General features: G+C 41.7%; 1 protein-coding gene across 1 annotated transcript in view; it reads right to left on the bottom strand.

Annotated features, from left to right (window-relative positions):
* Window positions 1-14,780: 14,780 nt before the first annotated feature.
* Window positions 14,781-20,218, bottom strand: part of FREM2 (FRAS1 related extracellular matrix 2) — a 115,522-nt gene continuing 110,084 nt past the window's right edge. The window contains exon 24 of the mRNA XM_079319032.1: window positions 14,781-19,428. Coding sequence (XP_079175158.1) covers window positions 18,916-19,428 — 513 coding nt within the window. The 3' untranslated portion in view covers window positions 14,781-18,915. The remainder of the gene's footprint in view (window positions 19,429-20,218) is intronic.

Below are 20,218 nucleotides of genomic sequence, written 5' to 3' on the forward strand. Positions count from 1 at the left end.
ATGCCCATCTGATTTACAGGCAGGTCAAATCCCAGAAATGATCACATGACAGCAGTAGCTGGCTTCAAACTTACATCAGGAAAAGCTACATTTTGCCTGCTCTAGGTATAGTAGTTTCTTGGGTTTTTTTACTTTTTTTGTTCCCCAAGAGACAGTCAGTTCCCTTCACCTCTTCTGGTTTTCACTCTCACTTCAGCTGTCAGAAGGGAGGAAAAACTTGAAGAAAGATCCATGTGGATCCTCAGGGTCAGAATCCATGCTCTTTGGGAGATGTTTATAGGAGTTCAGACTCAGGAACCACTAAGAACACAGTTATTTTCTCCCTGTCCTCCCTCCCCACGTGTTAAGTCCCTCTGCAGTTATGCACTCACAAAACTGATTTATTTCCTTGCCAGAATAATTTTCCTCAGGGCTTCTGGTCTCCCAAACCCAAGAGAGATGGTGAGGAAGAGTAGAGATTTCCACCATAAAACTGATCTGTGTTCCAGGCAAAGATATGTGGAAGAAAGCCCTTTTGGGAACTTGGGCTTTTGCTCTCCCTAGGGAGCAGAAGAGCCTTGCTAAACCTGCAGCTGGTAAAATAAGGATTTTCACTCTTGCAGGGATAATGGGGAGAGTTAATTAAGAGCAGCAGTGGCTGTGGAGCATGCTAAGGCTCCTGCTCTCTTCAGAGAGAGTTCTGCTGCTCCATCTTACACTGCTGCCATCCGGGGTTGGGGCTGATACAATCACTGAGCAATCCTAGTCACTAAAACAGAACAAGAAACCACTGTGAGTGGGTCCTTTGCTTTTCTCCAGACAAACACAGAAAAAGAAAAGAAATAACATCTTCAAGGTCAGTGCCCATTCCTTGAGAAAGACATAAGGGAGTTCTTCCAACTGAAAAGTCAACAATTTCTGGAAGACCACAACACAACCAGCAGGGATTTCCTGCTCCTGAAGTCACAGGAAAGGCACTTCCGTGAGGTCACACCAAAATCTTGCTCTGTGCCCATCTTTATCAGAGGGGGGAGATGGGATTTCCATTGTCCAGGTTGGACTGTTTGTCAGGCACTGAGGTCTGTTTGCACAGCTATACAAATAGCCATGTATGAACCCACAGCTAGACATTTTCACAGATCACTTTCTAAAGGGGACCTTGGAAAAGCTATTACCATACTTCCACTTGTCTTTAATTGGATTTGTACTCTTTTGCTTCCTTAAGTGAATACACAACAGCTGTCCATAGCAATATGCTGCATAACTATTTGCACTTTAATTTAAGATGTTCTGATTCTTAACAAAGCTATTTTTTCACCAAAATATAAACCAGTGGCTTCAATTAAATAGAATTTTTTCTCACTGTATCTCACAAACACAAAAGAGCAAGCTTATGCACAGTCCTTTATATAATGACAATTAAAGTTCCTTATGCTTATCTGTCTCTGGGTTTGTATAAAATAATCATTGGTTTTCTAGTATCACAGATTCATCACACTGTCATTTGTAATATAATGTAAAATATTCCAGTCCAAAGCTACACTAAAATATAACAAATTTAACCTAAATAGAATAAAACAATCTTGGTTGAAGGTCTCCAGCACACGCATAAGAGAGAGAGAACACAGAAAATTTGCTCTAAAATAACTTACATTCCTCTTCTTTTCCTAAAGGCAAAGTCCTTTCCTGTGTACTCATCAGCCACTTTTCACCTATTGATCCTTCAGCTGACCCACAGTCCAGCATGGACTGTGGAAAGCACAGCTCAGGATTGATGAGTGTGTGAACCCCTAACCTGGGGAGACAGAATTGCTTTGTTTTGAGTGTATGCTGTCTCTCCTTTCAGTACCTTCGTTTGAACTTGGTGGGATTTCACAGTGTTTTGAGCACCAGCAGTAGTTTTTGTTCTTTGGCATGAAGAGCTTCCCAAAGCCTTTTTCCCCTTAATCAGCCTAAATACTAACGAGACCAAACTCTCCTTTCACTTTCGTCCTGAGGTCTTTCACCTCTGCCTGGCAGAAGGGTACAAAGGACAGTTTCACAAATCCCATTTCACAAATAAGCACTGCAGTGACATCCTCTCTGCCGAGTTACAGGGAGCTGTGACAAACACAAAAGGCAATATTTCACTTCTGACATTTCAGAAAATTAGATTTTGAAATCCTTTTTCCAACAGCAGACCATGAAGTGTGGGTCTAATTGGAAAAGTTCCTCCTAACAGCAGGATATTTTCTCTTTAGTGTCAATGTAAATTGGAATTGTAAATTAAAACCATACTTTTTTTTTTTCTTGCCATAATCGAGGTAATGAAAAGGCTGTAGCTGCTTCTGCCATAAAAAAAATTCTTTAAAAGTACTGTATTTAGTGCTTTTAAGTGTATCTACTGAAAAAAAATCATATATTTAGAGGAAAACACAATATTTCCCTGGCATTTTCTGCTCTCACTGAGGAGTCTGCATTTCAAGGGGATTAAGCAACAAGCCTTAGTTTTTTCTCATGGGTTTCTCCCTCCCTTCTCTCTCATTCTATGAATTCTGAGATTTTCTAAATATTGTGTTGAAAAAATAAAAATAAGGATTTTTGAAAACACACACAAAACCAGCACTGCTTCTGTAAAATTCTGATCTTGCAAAAGTGGTTTATGTAAGACTGAGGGGTCTTTTAGTTCAAGCAATAATTGCATAACACCACTGACATAATATTTCACCCTATTCTAGTAATGCCTCCTGTTTTCTTGGTAAACCATGCTTTTCAGAATCTCAGTCCTTTTGGCACAATAAGAAGTCATTGAACTGGTCAGGAGGAGAGGAGATACCTGAGCATGCAAGTGACTTTCCCACCCCAGGTGATAGCACAGGGCTGCTGGAAATGAGGAATAAAATAACTTGGCCTAAATAATACAGAATATTTGGAGTACTGCCCTTGTACTCAAATATCCTGATACTTTGCCTAGAGGCAAATCTGTCCTTTGGGGTTTTTTTTTGGTTTTTTTTCCTATCAGTTTCATTAGAAACCCCAAAGAAACCCCAATTCTTCCTTGTTACCAACTCTAAGAAATACAAATTGCCTAGAAAAAATAATGTATTTCAAATAATTTGATCTTTCCCAACTTCTTTATTCCTCTGGACTGTAGTGAGCACAATTGTCTCTCTAGGGAATTCTTTTCTTCTCCTTTTTATGGGAATAAAAGGTAAGGAGAAGTCAAAAGAAGCAAAAGGCTTCTGAACATATCAGAGGAAAAAGCTAAAATTTTAAGTAGCTGAGAAGAGTAAGACCAAAGGTTACATGTCCAGTTCTGTGGATTTGGAGGCATATTGTGAAATCAAGTAAAACCAGTCTTTTTCAGTAAGATTTTAGAGTAGTAATTTATAACTGACCCTCATTCCTAGGGTTTCCTGACTTGCTGCATGGAGACACTCTGAGGTTTCAGATGATTGCACAATTGTACAAGAAAATATTTTACAGGCATAGAAAAGGAAAAAAGAAATCCCATGCCATGCACAACCACAGTTAGCCTTATGCCTAAATCTAAAACATCCACTTCACCCAGTAACTCAGAGGAACAGGGGCACCAGAAAGGAGAAAGCATCTCCTCTTCCAAGCTGGGCAAAGGCTCAGCTGCCACCTCTGTCCCACTCAAGTTTAGGTCAGCTCCATTGGCAGATGGGAAGCTGCCCTACCTTTTTGACCCCTTGGTTTTAATGTTCAAGGATAAAATACAAAGAGAAAAGAGGAATGGGGACAGGATATAAAGGTCAGAAGAATTTTGTTTTCGGTGTAAAGGATAAGCTGCTCAGTGACAGCAGTTTCAGTGTCAGGAGCTGGCATCTGCTATCCTGGTGGAGAGGGGAAAAGTCTGGATGACTTCTACAGCAGCTCAGTGGGACAGTTGTTCAGGTAATGTATGCTGATCTCTTCTTTCTCAGAAATTTAGCCACGGAGCTCTGGCCCTTTGTGACACTCGGCTTTTTAAGCAGCTGTTTGGATGAACAATGTGTCCCTTTGTCCTGTGAGGCACAGGTACTGTATCCAGCCTGGACACAGCAATCATGGGAGGAATCTTCCCTCACAAACCCAGTTTTACAGAAAACTACCTCCTGCAAAAGAAGTCAGCTCAGCTGCCTTCTCAGTGGCTTGGATGCAGAGGAGAATATTGATGCCTTCAAAGGGGGACTGACTGGATGTCCCCAAAGCCCTGCTGATGGTACTTGGTCAGACACACCCTGCCCAGGTTATACAGTGGACATTTCATTGCACCTACAGAAACAAAAGGTGAAGCTATTAAAAAATGTTAGCAAAAAGGATATTTTCATGTATTTAGTCAGCACATCTGGGAAGGCACATGGATTTGCTCTTGTTAGTATTTGACTATGTCTCACTACTTTGTGCTGGTTTTGGCTGGGGTGGAGTTAATTTTTCCAGAGTAGCTGGTGTGGGGCCATGCTTTGGACTTGACCTGAAAGCAGTGTTGATAATGTGGATGTTTTCATTCCTTCTGAGCAGTGCTGACACAGAGCCAAGGCCTTTCCTGGTTCTCACCCACAGCAGGCTGTGGGTGCACAAGGAGCTGAGAGTGGACACAGCCATGACAGCTAGATCCAACTGACCAGAGGGATATTCCAGAACATGCCCAGAACATGAAGCTGAGGGAAAAAGGGAGGAAGCCAGGGACATTTGGAGTGATGGCCTCTGTGCTCCCACTGTCCCATTTTTACTCTTACATTTCTCTCCCTATCCTGGTGAAAGGGCAATGAGTGAGCAGTTGTCTGGTTCTTAGCCATTGCCTGGGGTTAAAACACACATATATATTTTTATGATCAGGGACACATTTCCAGGCTGTTCACCCTTGATTTTTACCTGACCTCTGAATGAGGAAGATGAATTTTCAGTCACATCAGCATGTGGTATAAAAATGCATCCAAACTGTTTGGGTTCAGCTTGTGGTCCCAGCAGGATCCTGCTGCTGTCTCTGCAGCCCTGCTGTGAAAGCAGGGCTGGGGCTGCACCTCTGCTCTCCCTCTTCTGGGTGGGGGGACAGAGAGCATTGGCAGCTGGTGCTGCCCAAATCTGGGCATCTCTCTTATCTTTCCTTCTTCCCCCTGCACTGGGTGTGACTGTAGGGTCTGTCTCTGGATCAGTGAAGAAATAAATGGAAGTTTTGAAAGAGCCTGTGGCACTCTAAAACTGAGGCAGAAGTCCAGATCTGTGATCTAATTCCCTGGCTGCTTATGCTGTTCCTGGCCTTGGACACCATCTAGCCCTGCACTTGGAGCCAGTGGTCATCTACCTGGTGAGGCAGGTTCCTCCTCAAGGTTACACACAGCTTGGGGCTGCCAAGGCTGGCCCTCAGCAAGCAGCTCAGCCTTGGGCTGCAGTGCTCTGCTTGCAGGCTTTTCTCATTCCTTGCTGCCACCAGTGACAATTTTTCATCAATTTTTTTTCTGTAGCCCCCCCCCATCTTGGTACTAGCTGTACTTTGTTGATGATAATGTGTCTCAAAGAGCTGTTTTTTGGCCTTGGTTCTTGGGAGAACAAAGATAGGATGGGGGCCCTTGGAATGTGTTTTGTCTTTCTGCTTAGGGAAAAGGCATGGGAAACTACTGGGAAAACTAGCCACTAATACAATAGGCTAATACAAAAAATACAGAGAATACACAAAATAAAAAGGCAAAAAACAGCATGGCCTCACCAGCAGCAGTTTTTCATACCTGGGGCTGGCTCCTATTTCATGGGCTTTTACATTTCTGCCTGAGCAGTGATAAAAAATAAAGACACAGTCATCAGAGATCATTAAGAATTGCAACATAATGTAATGGATCCCTAAATTTTCAAACAGCTCCCTTTTCTTTGATAACTTCTGTAAAGCTTCTTGGCTTCAGTAAGTACACTGCAGATGTACATTTGGGCAGCAAGCCCAGCTGCAGTGGCTGTGGAGAAGAGTATTAACTTGTATATTATTCTATAAATATCTGCCATAAGTTTGCTGCACACATTCTCCACTGAGGGATCAAAAAGCATTGACTCACTGTGGCAGCATTAATGTCTCTGACCTGGCTCACATGTGGGATGTCAATATCCTTGAGGACATGGAATATTGCAGCCACAATCTGCACAGCCTGCAGCATTTATATACTGCTGTTACTGTAGTTTGAAGCCGCAAGAAGGAAGAATTTTAGCAACATTGTTAAAAAATATATAATGCTTTTCCCTCTATCCTATGGTTAGATAAGTGTATTCCACACCTGTGATTATCCTCCATGTGATTATTTGACAATAGCAGCTTGTATGGATAGCAGCTTAAAGTACTCTTTAGAATATTCGCATCTCGGTTACACAGCATAAAAGATTCTTTGCCCCTTTAAAAATACAGCATCATGTAAAACTTTCACATCTGTGATTTCCCCCTATCATCTCAGTCCCAGAGTCTTGCTGTGCCTGTTTGCAAAGCATCCCATGTCCCAGTGATGGGTGGGATGGCTCAGGGAGGCTGGAGGGAGTGTGCACACTCGTGCGGAGTCCTGGTGCCATCCAGTGGGCAGCTGTGCTCTGCACTGCCAGCAGCTTCTGTGGAGGGCTCTGCAATGGCCAGCCCTGCTTCCTGAGACCCCAGGCTTCCTCTTACCAGACTGGTGGTTTGGAGTAACAGGGAGTCAGCTCTGCATTACCACGTCCTCAGGTGCTTCTTCTCCACAGCGCAGGATGCTCCTACATGAGCTGTGGATCCCAGCCCTGTGGCACTGAGTCAACACAGCTGAGTGAGTTTTAAAAAGCAATTCCAGCTACTGAAAGGAAAGTCTCCATTCCAAGGAATGCTTAAACACTTGTATAAAAAAAAAAAAAAAAAAAAAAAAAAGAGAAGAGAAAATGGAATAATACTCCCCAAACAAGTCATGGGGAACTCAGTGACAGTTCAGAATCAAATGTTAGCTTTGAAAACCTTTGCTTTGGAATACTGAGAGTTGCACACCTCTTGGCATCACAACCTTTACTCACCTGTCTCCACAACCACCTTGTCTAGATACAAGTCCATGTTTTTATCCAGCTTGCCTGATCTATTATTCTGCAAAAATACAAACCAGCAAAAGCAGTGACGTCCCAATAAAATTTTCAGGGTAAGTTTTTACAAAGTCAGTGCTCTCAGTTGGCAGCATAGTTCAGGAACACCTTGTTCTGCTCAGTGCATCAGCCTCATGGCATCAGACCATGCCAGGCAAGATGAAAAGGTTTGTGCTGACCAATGGAGTTTAATGCCAAGTACAAAGTTTATCTCCTTTGAGTCCTTTCTGGGGTGATTAGTGCACTCAGAAGTTTGACCCCACTGCACACCTTATGGAGTTTCTGATTTACTGCAACATACTCTTCCCACTCCCTGAGAGTCAAGAGCTTATCTGGGAAAACAGATGCCTTGAAAATGTGGGGCCTCTATTCTCTGTTCCAGCTAAATTCCACTTACAACTAGAAGGGAGGGTAAAAGATTACTTTAAACCATCTTTAAGATCCTCCTATTTCACAGTAAGCAGAGGATTGACTTCACTTCTATTAGGAATTAAAATACCTTAAGGTATTGTGATAAAAGACCAATGTTTAGGAATGCGAACAGGTTTCTGACAAAGAATAGGCACAGAGGGTCTTTGGCTTCTCTGCCATAACAGAGAAAAAAATATACTTTCTGAGGATATTTGTTTTACTATTTATTCCTCTTTACAGTCTGCAGATAGCCCTTCTGATGTGGGAGTTACAGTAGAAGAAGATACTGTGTTAATTATATTTACCATGCTCTGAAAGAATAAATAACCCTGTCTGTAACTGAGATATCTGAAAGTGCCCTCTCTAAGGAGTCAGGCAGGCAGGATCCACTACATGGAGCAGGGCAACACCATATAAAAGCAAGATAATAGGTACTAGGTAAGGACAGAAGAATGCAGCTATGCATTAGGAAAACACTCCTTATAAAAATTTAGGTAAAGCAAAAGACATTTCTCCCTTTTCTGCAGTCTTGAGAGAGGTACTCTGACTATTTTCCCATCTGCAAAGGTGACCCACAAACACCATGTATATGGCATTGTGCATCCCCCTGCCCTCACCCACGGGGGCTGCTCTTCACCTCTGACACCTAACACAGAATTATCTCCTGCTTTTCCACTGCACAGTCCAGAGTGAAAAGAATCTAGGACCTCAGAATACAGCCCTAGCTGCTTTAAAAGAAGCATACTCCTTAGTGGTTAAAGAAAATAAAGCACTTCTTGTACTTTGGAATTTGGAGAGTCAGCCTGGCTTTGCCAGTCCAGGTTTATCTTTAGTTACAGAGATTCCTTAAATTGCAATAGAGGAAACATGGGTAGAAAAATCTACACAGAGGATATGGTATGGGAAGGGTATGCTCATACTCATAATGCTGAGCTGCATTTGAAATGACAGAAGACTAAGATAATGGGATAAACTTGTGGAAGAGTTGTGGCATAAGAAATTCCCTTGTGGTGTTTTCCGTTGGGGTTTTTTGAGGGGTTTTTTTTGGGAAAAGGAATAATCAGTCATACAAAAATTCGTGTGAAAAGTCAAGAACAAAAGCAAAATTGTGGGGATGGAGCTGTTTCCATCACCCCACAGCACTGGTTTTTTTTTTGTTCTGAGTGCAAGTGAGGATACCCAGGGTGCCCCAGCAGAAACTCTTCAGCATTGCTGCATCAGTGAAATGAGAGGAGGGAGATTTTCCCAGAGCATCTCTGAAGGGAAATGTGTACAGGTGGGTGTACACCTGAAGGTAAAGGAGATAAAATTAAGAATCTAAAAAAGCAGATAGGGATCTTCATTCATTGCAGTTACTAAAGAGACTGCATTACCTTCCCCCTCTCCCTTTACTTTCCAGTGACAGTGGTCAGAAATGGCCTAATTTCTGCTTTCATTGCAAACCCTTTAGTGAGTACATTTATTCTAACAGCTGGAATGAAACCTTGTAACTACAGAAAAGCCTGTGAGTAAAGAGATTTAGATAGTTCAGAGGGATTTCAGACCTATGTCCATATGTAGGTTTACACAAGTGTGCTTGTGTCTGCCTGTATCTGTGCACAGATGTGCACACATTTTACTCAAGTTTCCAGGGGTTATAAATTTTCTTTGGGCTATGCAATAGCTGAAAAGAACAGAAGGTGGCATATTTTCAACATTTTCATCCAGCAAGTAAGCACAGTAAAGGAAATGGAAGAAGGAGCTACAGTAAAGGGAAAAAGGATACAGGAGAAAGACGACAGCTTAACTCAGATCACATCCAATTTGATAAATCTCTGCTGTTAATGATTGCATTGATACTGAAGGCTATTTAGGTTCCTCATTTTATCAGTGTGATTCACTGGTGCTATAAGGGCTGATTTTACTAGACTTTGGAAAATACCTGATCAGTTCACTACTGTAATATTTTTATAAAACAAAATGCAGGCTTTTTTTCTGGGTTGTTCTTTTGTTTGTTTGGGGTTTTGCTTGGCTTTGTATTTTTAGTGATAAAATTCACACAGTATGACCAGTTATATGAACCATATAAGGAAGATAAAAGTAGCCCTGACAGTTTCCTTTAAGTGTAGATACATGAGACATAGCACCAAGCAAAGAAAAAGAGAATTAATCTACATTTACCAAAAAGTTACGAAGCAAAACCCCAAAACAAATAAATTAGAAATTACAGAACTGTGTGTTCTCAAGTCATTAAATGAAGACCTTTCTGAATATTTAATCAGGCTTTGTGCAACTCTTACCACAAGCAGATGCCTTTTAGTCTGCAGAGGTACCCTCTTGGCCTGCCTGCTTTTATTTAAAGCATAGATTTAACTCTCTTTTCTGACCACCATTCTATGAGAAGCAACAGGTTCCCCAAACTGTGAGTGGCAGCAGCAGAAAAAGCCCCATTTACAGCCAGTGTTGATGACCCACCTGGTAGGAAGCTCTTCTTCTTGATCTCTCTCTTTCTTCTACCACTAATTGCCACAGCCTGTTTAATGAGAATCACACTACTCCAGGGGGGTGGTGAGGGCTGGTCTGAGCAGGAACAAAGTGGCCTCTCCTGCCACAATTAAGGGTGCCAGGAGCCACCAAAGAGCTGAGGTTCACATCCCCTGGGAATAAAGCAGCACTTGTGTTGCCCCTTTGAGAAATCTTGGACAGGGTCTGACAGCAGACAGCCCTTCTTTGTTCAGCAGCCAAACCCCCTCTTTCCCTGGGCAGTTGATTTGCTTTTAACTTCATACCTTCAGCAGATGAAAAAGACTCCCTTGGAATGTCTGGGGACCAGGGAGAGGGGTCTCAGGTGGCCCAGAGGTTGGCAGCATCCCCTGCCACGGGCTGCTGGAGATACATGCTCACTGTGGGAGTCTGCTGCATTCCCCCTCTTTGGGAGCACTTCAGCCACTCTGCTAATGAGGGACCAAAACCAGCTCACAGCAGCTGCACAAGGGGAGCCCAGAGCCCATAGCTCAGGAGAGCAGCACAAGGAGAAGCTGCTGCCATGCCTTTGGCCTGTATTTCCTGCCCCACAATGCAGGTTCTTGGGATGCAGAAATTCTGGTGCTACAGCATCTTGATATGAAGGAAATAGAGGAAGCATGGACTTTGGAAAACTGTCATTCAACTTCTCTCTTTCTCAATGTATTTACTTGCTGATCTCCAAACATGAAGGAATGGTTGTGCTTGTCCTCAGCATCCTGCAGCAGACCAGGACTGAGAATCTCAAAAGCTGGGGGTATGGATTGCAGCTGCTGCTCCCAGCTACAACTGCTGGTCCCCATCAGGGAGACAGTCCAGAATGCCACCTGTTTGCTTATTTTCGACTCCAGGAGAGAGTATCAAATCACTCTCCCTGATCCCAAGGCTCTGGCAGGTGCATTCCCAGGTTTTGACTGTGGGTGTGGCTGCTGTGATTCCTTCCAGGCAGATACACCCTGAATTCTGCTTCCCACCTAGTAACACTTCATCCTCGTGATCTTATCTGGGAAATTAATTATAAATAAGATTTTTTGCACTATATAATACAAAAATATAGACACATTCATAAAATATCTACAATTTATATATATCAGTATCTATTACATACTATATGAAATGCACAGATACTACTCTATGTTGTACATGTACATTTAAAACACATAAAATCTGTATAAAATTTATATATTAATAAAAACATATTGTGTGTCTGTGTGTGTTTGTATGCACATGTACACATGTTGCAATCATGCTTTGAAAATAAACATTTTGCTAGAGAATAGAATTACCCAGCACCTCTTGAGAAGGCTGGGGAAATGATTATTTCCACAGCTGACAGTCCCAGATGTGAACTACAGGCAATGCCAAAATGCTGCAAGAATTTTTTTTTTTAAATTGCTGGCCTCACATTTACCATTCAGAGTGATGTTACGGATGTCAAATGTAGTTCCTGAGGAAACTAAAGTTTCCTGGGGGAGAAATATTTTCCTGGCACCTTCATTTTGAGAGCCAAATTGGAAAGGAAAATCCAAGCAGCAGTGTACCAAGTCAAATAGCTTGGACAGAAGCTCTTATGGGTGGTCCTGTTCTGAGGGTAGTGATGCAGGGTAGAGAAACAACCACAGCTGAGGAAAGAGTAATAGAGTGCCCCAGCTGGTGCAGGAAGTGTGCACACAAACATTTTCAGTCTAATGTCTGAATGTGAACAGAATGTGCACTTCTTAGAAAATCTGACAAAATACTCAATTAGTTAAAAAAACAAAACAAAACAAAAACACCTAGCTAGAGAAAGCAGGTATTGAAGCACCCACACGTAGCCTGGCTACATAAAAGCTACATAAAAGAAGTGGCAGAGCTGTGTCATGAGATGTGGGCATTGGATGACACCTATGAAGCCAACCTTCTGATATAGCAACATAATTTTGTCCCCAAAGACAGAAGCTTTTTTTATTCTGAACAATTAGCCAGATTATACTTCTCCCTTGGTCTCACAGGCTGGACAATACTGGGGACCAGTCCCTGTGGGGCATAGTGCAGCTTGCTGCACTGAAATCCAAGTGTCTTGCCAAGAAATGGAAGCAGAGCCCAGCCACATCCCCACAAGCTATTACTTTTAAAGAATTAGGTATTTATATTTCCTTCTAGCCACAATCAGTCTGGAGCCATTAGAAACATAAGAAAGAAATACATCAGTGAAAAGAGACACTTGAAAGCCCAAGAAATATTATTTTTACCTTTTGGTACAAACAGCAGAGAATAAATGGAGCATGTTTATAAGGTAAATAAAATCATCAACAGTATCTTTTACCTTGGCCCCCAAGTTCCTCACTCCAGATGCTTTACCTCATTGTGCCCAGATCATATGCCTTCACAGGATATGCACCAGGAAAAGGCTATTGGATCCTGCTACCATTTCAAGCAGACCTCAGCAGGAGTTTAGGCAGATGTGAGGTGCAGGTAAGCCAGCTGTCGGAGGCCTAGGGTGCTGAAAAATGAAAACTTTCATTCCTCTTTTACTCCAAGAAAAACAAAATCAGTAAGGCACATTATGGTATTTGTACTTTAAATTACCAATTCCAATTCTGGGGGGCTGGTGGCTCTTTGTACAACTCTTAGGGCCTTAGAGTGACTCTTCTGGGCCAGTTCATCTACCTCTGGCAGTGCCCAGGAGTGGAGTTGTAGGGAACAGAAGGAAAGAGAAGATGAACAGCTTGATCCTTCTCCTGAATCCTACTGGCTTGTCCTAGTCCAGGTTTTGTGAACCAGCTGTTGATACAAAACAGTTGATTGCAACTGACTTTTCTGCCATTAATTTGCCCCACTTATTTTTTTTTTATTGGTTTGGTATGCACATTATCCTTCAGTAATGAGTCTTGCAAGTTTAATTTTATTAGGCATTGACTACTTTCTTTCTTGTAGCCAGCAAATTTCATTGTGTGGAACCTCTCTAAAATATTAAAAGAAATTGATCTCTACTCACAGTCTATCAAATAGTCAGAAATTAATGTACCCCTATCATACTGTCCCTTGGGCAATTCTCTCCAGGCTGAAGAGTAGGAGACAGTTTTATCTATTTAATCTCTCCTCACAGTGAAGGAGATTCCTTACCTTTTATCATCCTGTTTGTCATATGCTGCATTGTTTAGTTCTATTGTACGTGAGTTTTTTCGGGGGGGGGGGGGGGGGGGGGAGGGAGGGAATGAAAGCAGGAGAAAAGCAGAAAATTATATACTATCAAAGAGAAGGTACAGCACACACTTATCCAGAGACTCTCCTAATGTCTTCCATGCTGAGTAAGAAGTTTTGCTACAAAAATAGTCAAAAAGATACCTGAGATGACAATTGTTACACATGATCTTCCAGTTCCACTGGTTTAACCTGAGCACTTTTACTTGGACAGCTACAGATTTATGTTCTACTTGTAAACTTACACTCAGGAAAACTTGTGTCATGCAGGTAACAAGTGGTAAAAGGAATCCAGTACATGCTGGAATATTGGCCAGAAAATACAACAAGATATATTATTTAAGAACCTTCCAGTTTTCTGCTTCAGTTTCAGTGGAAGTCAGTGGTTACTTATCAAAGCAAAGTGGAGCAAGATAAATTCTGAATTAATTTCCTCTTGAGGTGAATAATAACCACAAACTCAAGTGGGCAACCTTGACAGTAACACACTGAGCAGCTTTCAAAGCTGCAGCACTCCATGGGATGAGATTAATTCCTGCAGGGTAAGAGCTGAGTCATTCTTTCAAAAGACAGTGAGCATGCATTAAAAACCCATTACTCATGGAGATGCTGAAATGGGACTGTGCTTGGGCTTAGAAATGAAAGTCATCCAGGACCTGTTGAGACATGCTCTAACACCAGAGGAGTACCAAAATTCTTCCACTAAGTGCCAACATGACTTGATTGCTGTAGATGATCTTGGAGCAGGAAATTAATGCCCTTTGATTTATTGACAATGCCATACTTCTGGGACCAGAATCTGTTAATTTACATCATATTTAGCTATTTCTATTGGAGCAGGACAGGAACTCTTTCAGTCTGATTTCCCCTGGCAGAAATCACAACCCAGAGCTCACAGGCATGACACAGATCTTCTCAGCCCAGACTAAGAAACTGCTGAGCATGATCCACATGAGCAAGTTTAGGTAGTAGAAGGGAATGCATGTAGCAAATCAGGAATCACTGCCTGCAGCCTTATCCTTCCTTATTGCAAGGTAAGTTGATAAGTATATTGTGTCACTGGTGTAACTAGCCATGAAATATGGCCTTTCTGGCAGTGAAGGAGGTGAATGAGTGCTTAAATTCACACAGAAGTCAGAGGTCAGAGCATACAAAGGGTGGGTGAGAAGGGAAAAGTTCAGAGTGGCTTTTTTTTCCTGTGTCATAGTTCTTTGCACGTGTCTACATCTATCAGTGATACATTTGCCAATAGGAAAAAAATAATCTGATGACCTAGCACAAGAAGCAACACCAGCCCTACAAGGGAACAAGGGAATTGCTCCCTGCAGAATCACTCTCTCTTGTCTGTGAAATAAGAAAATAAAGCTTCCCTGCAGCACACAGGAACATGGCATTCCAGCCTACTTGAAGGTTTCTAGAGATTTCTGATTTGGAATTGAAAGAGAAATCCCTCTCCGAGCAATGAATGCAACCACAAAGATTAAAAAATAACCCCTGTGCTGAACCCTTCATGACAAGAAAATAATCAGTTGAGGAACAAAGCAGTGAGATTTACTGCAAACACAAGAACTTTGTGACAAATTAAGTTTTTCTTAACACTGCATCACCGACCTCTCTCCAGAGAATGATAATCATACACAAACTTTAGATCAGTAGCCAAAAAGAAGTAGTTTTATTTCTTCCTGATACAAATGCCAAATATCACAGCCATAGACAACAGCAAAAAGTTGTTCCAAATAAATACAGCTTGATAGCAAATTTAAACTCAGTAATTATTGTATAAATGGTTAAACAAATGGTATTATTGCTAGTAGAATAAGCATCTCCAGGGAAAAGAGTACTGAATACATAATCTGGAAATAGATTAAATATATATATATAAAATATACTCAGCTTATTGCTTGGATAGATAAATATTAAAATATTTGTGCACATCACTGGGAACGAGGCACTTATTCAGGTTAGTATAAACAAGGCCACTTATTAAGTAAAAGGAAAAATGTTAATAAGCCTCCAAAATGTCTTGCTGAAATCTGAAACCTTGAAGCCACAATTAAAAAAAAAAAAAAAAAAAAAAAAAGCATGCTGTTACTGATGTATTTATAGTTCACTGAATTGTGAAAAATCCAATTTCTTAAGAATGGGACAAATCCAGCATGTCCTACTGAAAACAGGGATTTTTTTGCCAGGAAGAGGACTTTGGTATCTGACTCATGAATCTTACTCATGCTTGTCCAACTTCTCAACTTGTCCAACTGTTTGCTTTGTCCTTTTCTTTGTTATCACCATTTTGCACAATTGTTTTAAATATTGTTACGAAAACATTAGTCTGATTATCCCCATCAACCTAAAAATTTCACAGAGTTTTAATCAGACACTGTTCAAAACAATAATCAAGTTGTTTACTGATCTAAATATTTGGCTTGTAGAACACATGGGTTTTGATATGACTTTATAAAAACAAGTAGCAATTCAAAAAAGATTTTGCCTGTAAGCACCTTTAATGATATTTTGGTCTGGTAAAATTCAAAAGCAGAAAAATAGCTCTACTGATAAACACCTAATTTCTGTATTTTATATATATATTTTTTAAAAAGATCATCTCTGCTCATACAAAACAGGCATTTCATAAATATTAAAATGTTCTATTATTTACAAGTGTCCCATTCTACTGTAGAATCACTGACTGCTATTATGCAAACATGCAGGTTCTAGGAGAGAAATTCTGTTTTTCTCATAGTGATGTCACACATAGGCACAAAGGCAAATTTGATCTTAGTGTACATTTGCAACTTAGTGATGAACTCACTAAATATAAAAATTATCTGTGGGTTAAGTTTTTGGCTTAATCTTGCACACTTAATGCATAGATAATAACACCAGAAACTTCATTACAAGAGCAAATTGATGTCAGGTGACTGGGGGAAGGTCTCAAGCATTGGGCATGACTTACAGATAATTGTTTCAGGCTAGAACTCAGATTAATTAAAATAAAAGATGGCTGCAAGAGTTCAGTAATGGAGTTTGACCCTTTGGGTGCTGCAAACATCCTTCAATTAAACTGTCTAATCACCATCTTCAGAAAACCTAGAAAAGGTGGGACAGATTCTGACCTGATTAATTTTGTGAAAATCTGATGACATCCTATTAAATTATTGAAGTCACAACAACAAAAATCCAGCACAAGTCTCTCTGTGGCCATATTCTCACTGTACCATGAATCACAGTACAGATACTCCTAAGCCAGTAGACCTTCATGTTCCTGGTCTTTATGGCTCACAGGAGAACTGGGCAGAATTACTAGGTCAGGTCTGTGTTGACTGAACCCCACAGTTAGGACAGGAAGCCTTCCTAGATGGACATTTTTTTTTTAGTTCAGAGGTAGAACTGTGTACTTACAGGCTGCTTTCCAGCTGAATCCTGCTCTGCTAACTGATCTCTGCAACATGATCCCCAGAACAACAAATGCCAGGTGTATTGGGGACAATACAAGATGGTGATGGTGGAAAGGAAGAGACATTTTAGCAAGGTCCCAACACCCTAATTCAGATTTCATACAGTTCAACTCTATTGAGAGCTGCTTGACAATGGGATCAAGTGCACCTTCAGCAGGTTTGCAGATGACAGCCACCTGTGGTGTGGCATGGACGACATGCTGGAGGGAAGGGATCCATCCAGAGGAACCTGGCCAGGCTTGAGAGGTGAGCCCGAGCAAACCTCAGGAAGTTCAACAAGGCCAAGTGCAAGCTCCTGCACCTGACCCAGGGGAATCCCAAGCACAAATACAGGCTGGGCAGAGAATGGATTAGGAGCAGCCCTGCTGAGAAGGACTTGGGAGTGCTGGTGGTTGAGAGGCTGGACATGACCCAGCCATGGGCACTGCCAGGCTCAAAAGCCAAATGTCCTGGCTGCATCCAAAGCAGTGGGGCCAGCAGGGTGAGGGAGATGGTTCTGCCCCTCTACTCTTGGGAGACCCCACCTGGAGTGCTGCCTCCAGCTCTGGGGCCTCCAGCACAGGAAGGACACAGACCTGATGGGGCGAGTCCAAAGGAGTGCCACAAAGATGATCAGAGGGCTGTGGCACCACCCCTATGGAGACAGGCTGAGAGAATTGGGGTTGCTTAGTCTGGCCAAGAGAAGGCTCTGGGGACACTTTAGAGCACCTTCCAGTACCCTAAGAGGGCTTACAAGAGACTGTGGAGGGACTTTTCCCAAGGGGATGTAACAATAGAAGGAGTAATGACTTCACTCTGAAAGAGAGTACATTTATGTAATAGGAAAAAATTTACTATGAGGATGGTGAGATACTGCACAGGTTGGCCAGGGAAGTTCTGGATGCCTCATGCCTGGAAGTGTTCAAGGTCAGGTTGGATGGGGCTCTGACCAACCTGGTGTGGTGGAAGGTCTCCCTGCCCATGGCTGTGGGGTTGGACCTAGATAATCTTGAAGGTCCCTTTTACCCAGGCCATTCTATGACTGCATGACTTAAAAGACTTACATAAAATGCTAGTGTGACAAAAGGAACAATTTCCTGAAGGTTACACAGCTTTCATGGCCAAGGATTTGACAGGGACAGAACAGGTCCTGTCTGGATAGAAAATGACATAGGACATGGTTGATCCAAACTTGTCATGTTACCTAATTCAAGAATGCCGAGAAAAAATTAGAATTACTCTTGCAGAAGTAGCCACTTGTTAAAAAATGCCAAACAATGACCCGTCATGTTTGTCAAAATGTGCTATGATGATACAGCAATAAATACTACTTGATTCAATCAAATGTTAATTTTTTCTTCTCTTTTTGTTATTTAGTATCACAACTAACTATGCTGGATTCAATATCATGATTCCTAGGCTCAGTTCAGCAGAACCTTGTCCTCTTCATTTTAAATCTAACTATTGCCTTCCTAGGTACTGAAATACTAGTGCTTGTATTTCTCAGCAGTGGACATGCACTAAGAGATAAAATTTACCTTACAACACTTTCATGATCCATTATGAACTTAAGAGGACATAAGCTTCCAGTTCAAGTGAAAACCCAATTTTTTTTTCTGGATTTGATGTATTCTTTGGCTTTATATAAACATAAATAAAAAAATTTCTCAGATAAAATAGATTAATAGGAATTTTCAGGAAAGAGTATGTATTGGATCCTGTGACATGCAACTGTTTATAATACTATGCTGTATAATCTAGCTGTCTTTTGAAAAAGTTCAGTTACATATAAGTAAAAAAAAACCAAAACAGTGTACAGATTAAGTGAAGTCAAAAACTTACAGGACAGAGGATCCATGCCTAAGGCATTGCATCACTGTTCAAACTATTTGTAGACATTGAGTTCTTTGTGAGAAACAGTACAGAATTTTACAGAAGAGAGTGAGGATCCCTCCTCTCAAGTATTATGTGTTTCTGAAGAAAGAGATCTCCTCTCTTATTGCAAACAGGATATATAGCACCATTGTTCAGCTTCTTTTATTCTTTTGAAATGTCAGAAAATACAAAACTACAACAATAACCTCTCCTTTACAATGCAGTCCCATGAATTGCTGCTTAAAATCAGTGCATGTTTTAGGGACATCAGCATTTCCTTTCGTGCAAAGTGGGAGGTTTGGTTCAGCTTCTTCTGTTGATAATGGCAGTAAGAGCTCAGGATAACAAATTTCAAGTACACCTAAAAACACATGAACTCCTCCTGAGTCACCATTATCTGCTGCTAAAAATGTGCAGTTCAAGAGTTTTTTTGAGGCACTCTGGGTTCTCTGGCTTGAATACTGTGGTCTTGGAATCAAACCTCTGAGCTGTCATTGCTGTAATTATGTGGTAGCATCATTGGTTCGTTGCTGCCTGACTCGTTTGTGCTTTTCTTCTTGTCAGAATTTAGTTTCCATTTTAGCAGCAAAACGATAACTGCAATTAAGCAGATGGCAAGGAAAATGGCAGCAGCTCCACCAACGATTGTGACTAAGCTGATTCCTGCACTTTGGTTGTTCAGTTCCCTGGGGAGAACACCATTGAGTGCAACCTCCCTCTGAGGCACCTGTTTCCTGCCGGTGCGATCCAGGGCTATGTGCTGTATGTTCGTTCCTCGGCTGTTCTCTGCTCCAATGTCTCTGGCAAGTTCTGGGGGCTGCTCCACTCCCCTCCTCTGCCTTCTCTGTGGGGATGCTCCTGGGCTCCCAGCACTGAGGAGTGAGTGGTACTGGTGCTCCACGCTCCTTTTGCCGATCCCGCGGTTAGCGTTCTCCTTGGAACGCACAGTGTAGATTGTATGGACGTACCACTCCCTACCCAATGACACCTGGAAAGAAACATTGTTTGTATTTAAACACACACATAGTAAATCTGAGCAGTGATAAATGCAGAGGAAATCAGCCTCTGTTCTGAACTGAATGCCTGGGCAAGCACTTCCAAAATCACGCACAGATAATTCCTATGTGCCAACGTGCACCAAAAGAGTTGGAATTTCTGCCAAAATTTTCAGAGGGTTTAATCTCCATTCCTCTCCACAGTCAGACTCTGTGGCTACCAAGTGCAGATGAAGACGGCTATAGTCTTGGCATGATTTTGGTGCTATTAGTACTAGAAGCCATACAAAGTAACTTTAGCTGTCAATGGACCACAGAAAAGAACCTGCCAGCCCAGCCTACCAAGTGATTAGGCCCTGGCTCTAATTCCATCTAAACATAAGAAGTTTTTACTTGGTTGATGGTTGAACATTGGAACAGGGAGCCTGTGGAGTCTCCTTCCACAGAGATGTTCAAAAGACAACTGGTCATGGTCCAGGGCAACCTGTTCTAGGTGCTTTGAGCTTGGATGTCGGAACAGTCCAACAATTTCCACAGGTCCCTGAAAACTTTATCCACTCTGGGCCCCTGCAGTCTGGGTGAGATGATACTACCTTCCTTCAATTTCTTTCATCTTTCCTGGATACATAGCAGATTTGGCTTCCACAAGGTCCAGCAGGCTTGTCTGAATACTGTCTTAAAGCTACTGCCTGTTAATTTGAATCGTTGCAGACCAGTTCTGCTATTTTGAGAAAAAACATATTTTCTATTTTATTCTTGTTTTTCCAAGTACTTTTCAGGATA

The sequence above is a fragment of the Erithacus rubecula genome (assembly GCF_903797595.1).
Source record: "Erithacus rubecula genome assembly, chromosome: 1".
Taxonomy (NCBI): Eukaryota; Metazoa; Chordata; class Aves; order Passeriformes; family Muscicapidae; genus Erithacus; species Erithacus rubecula.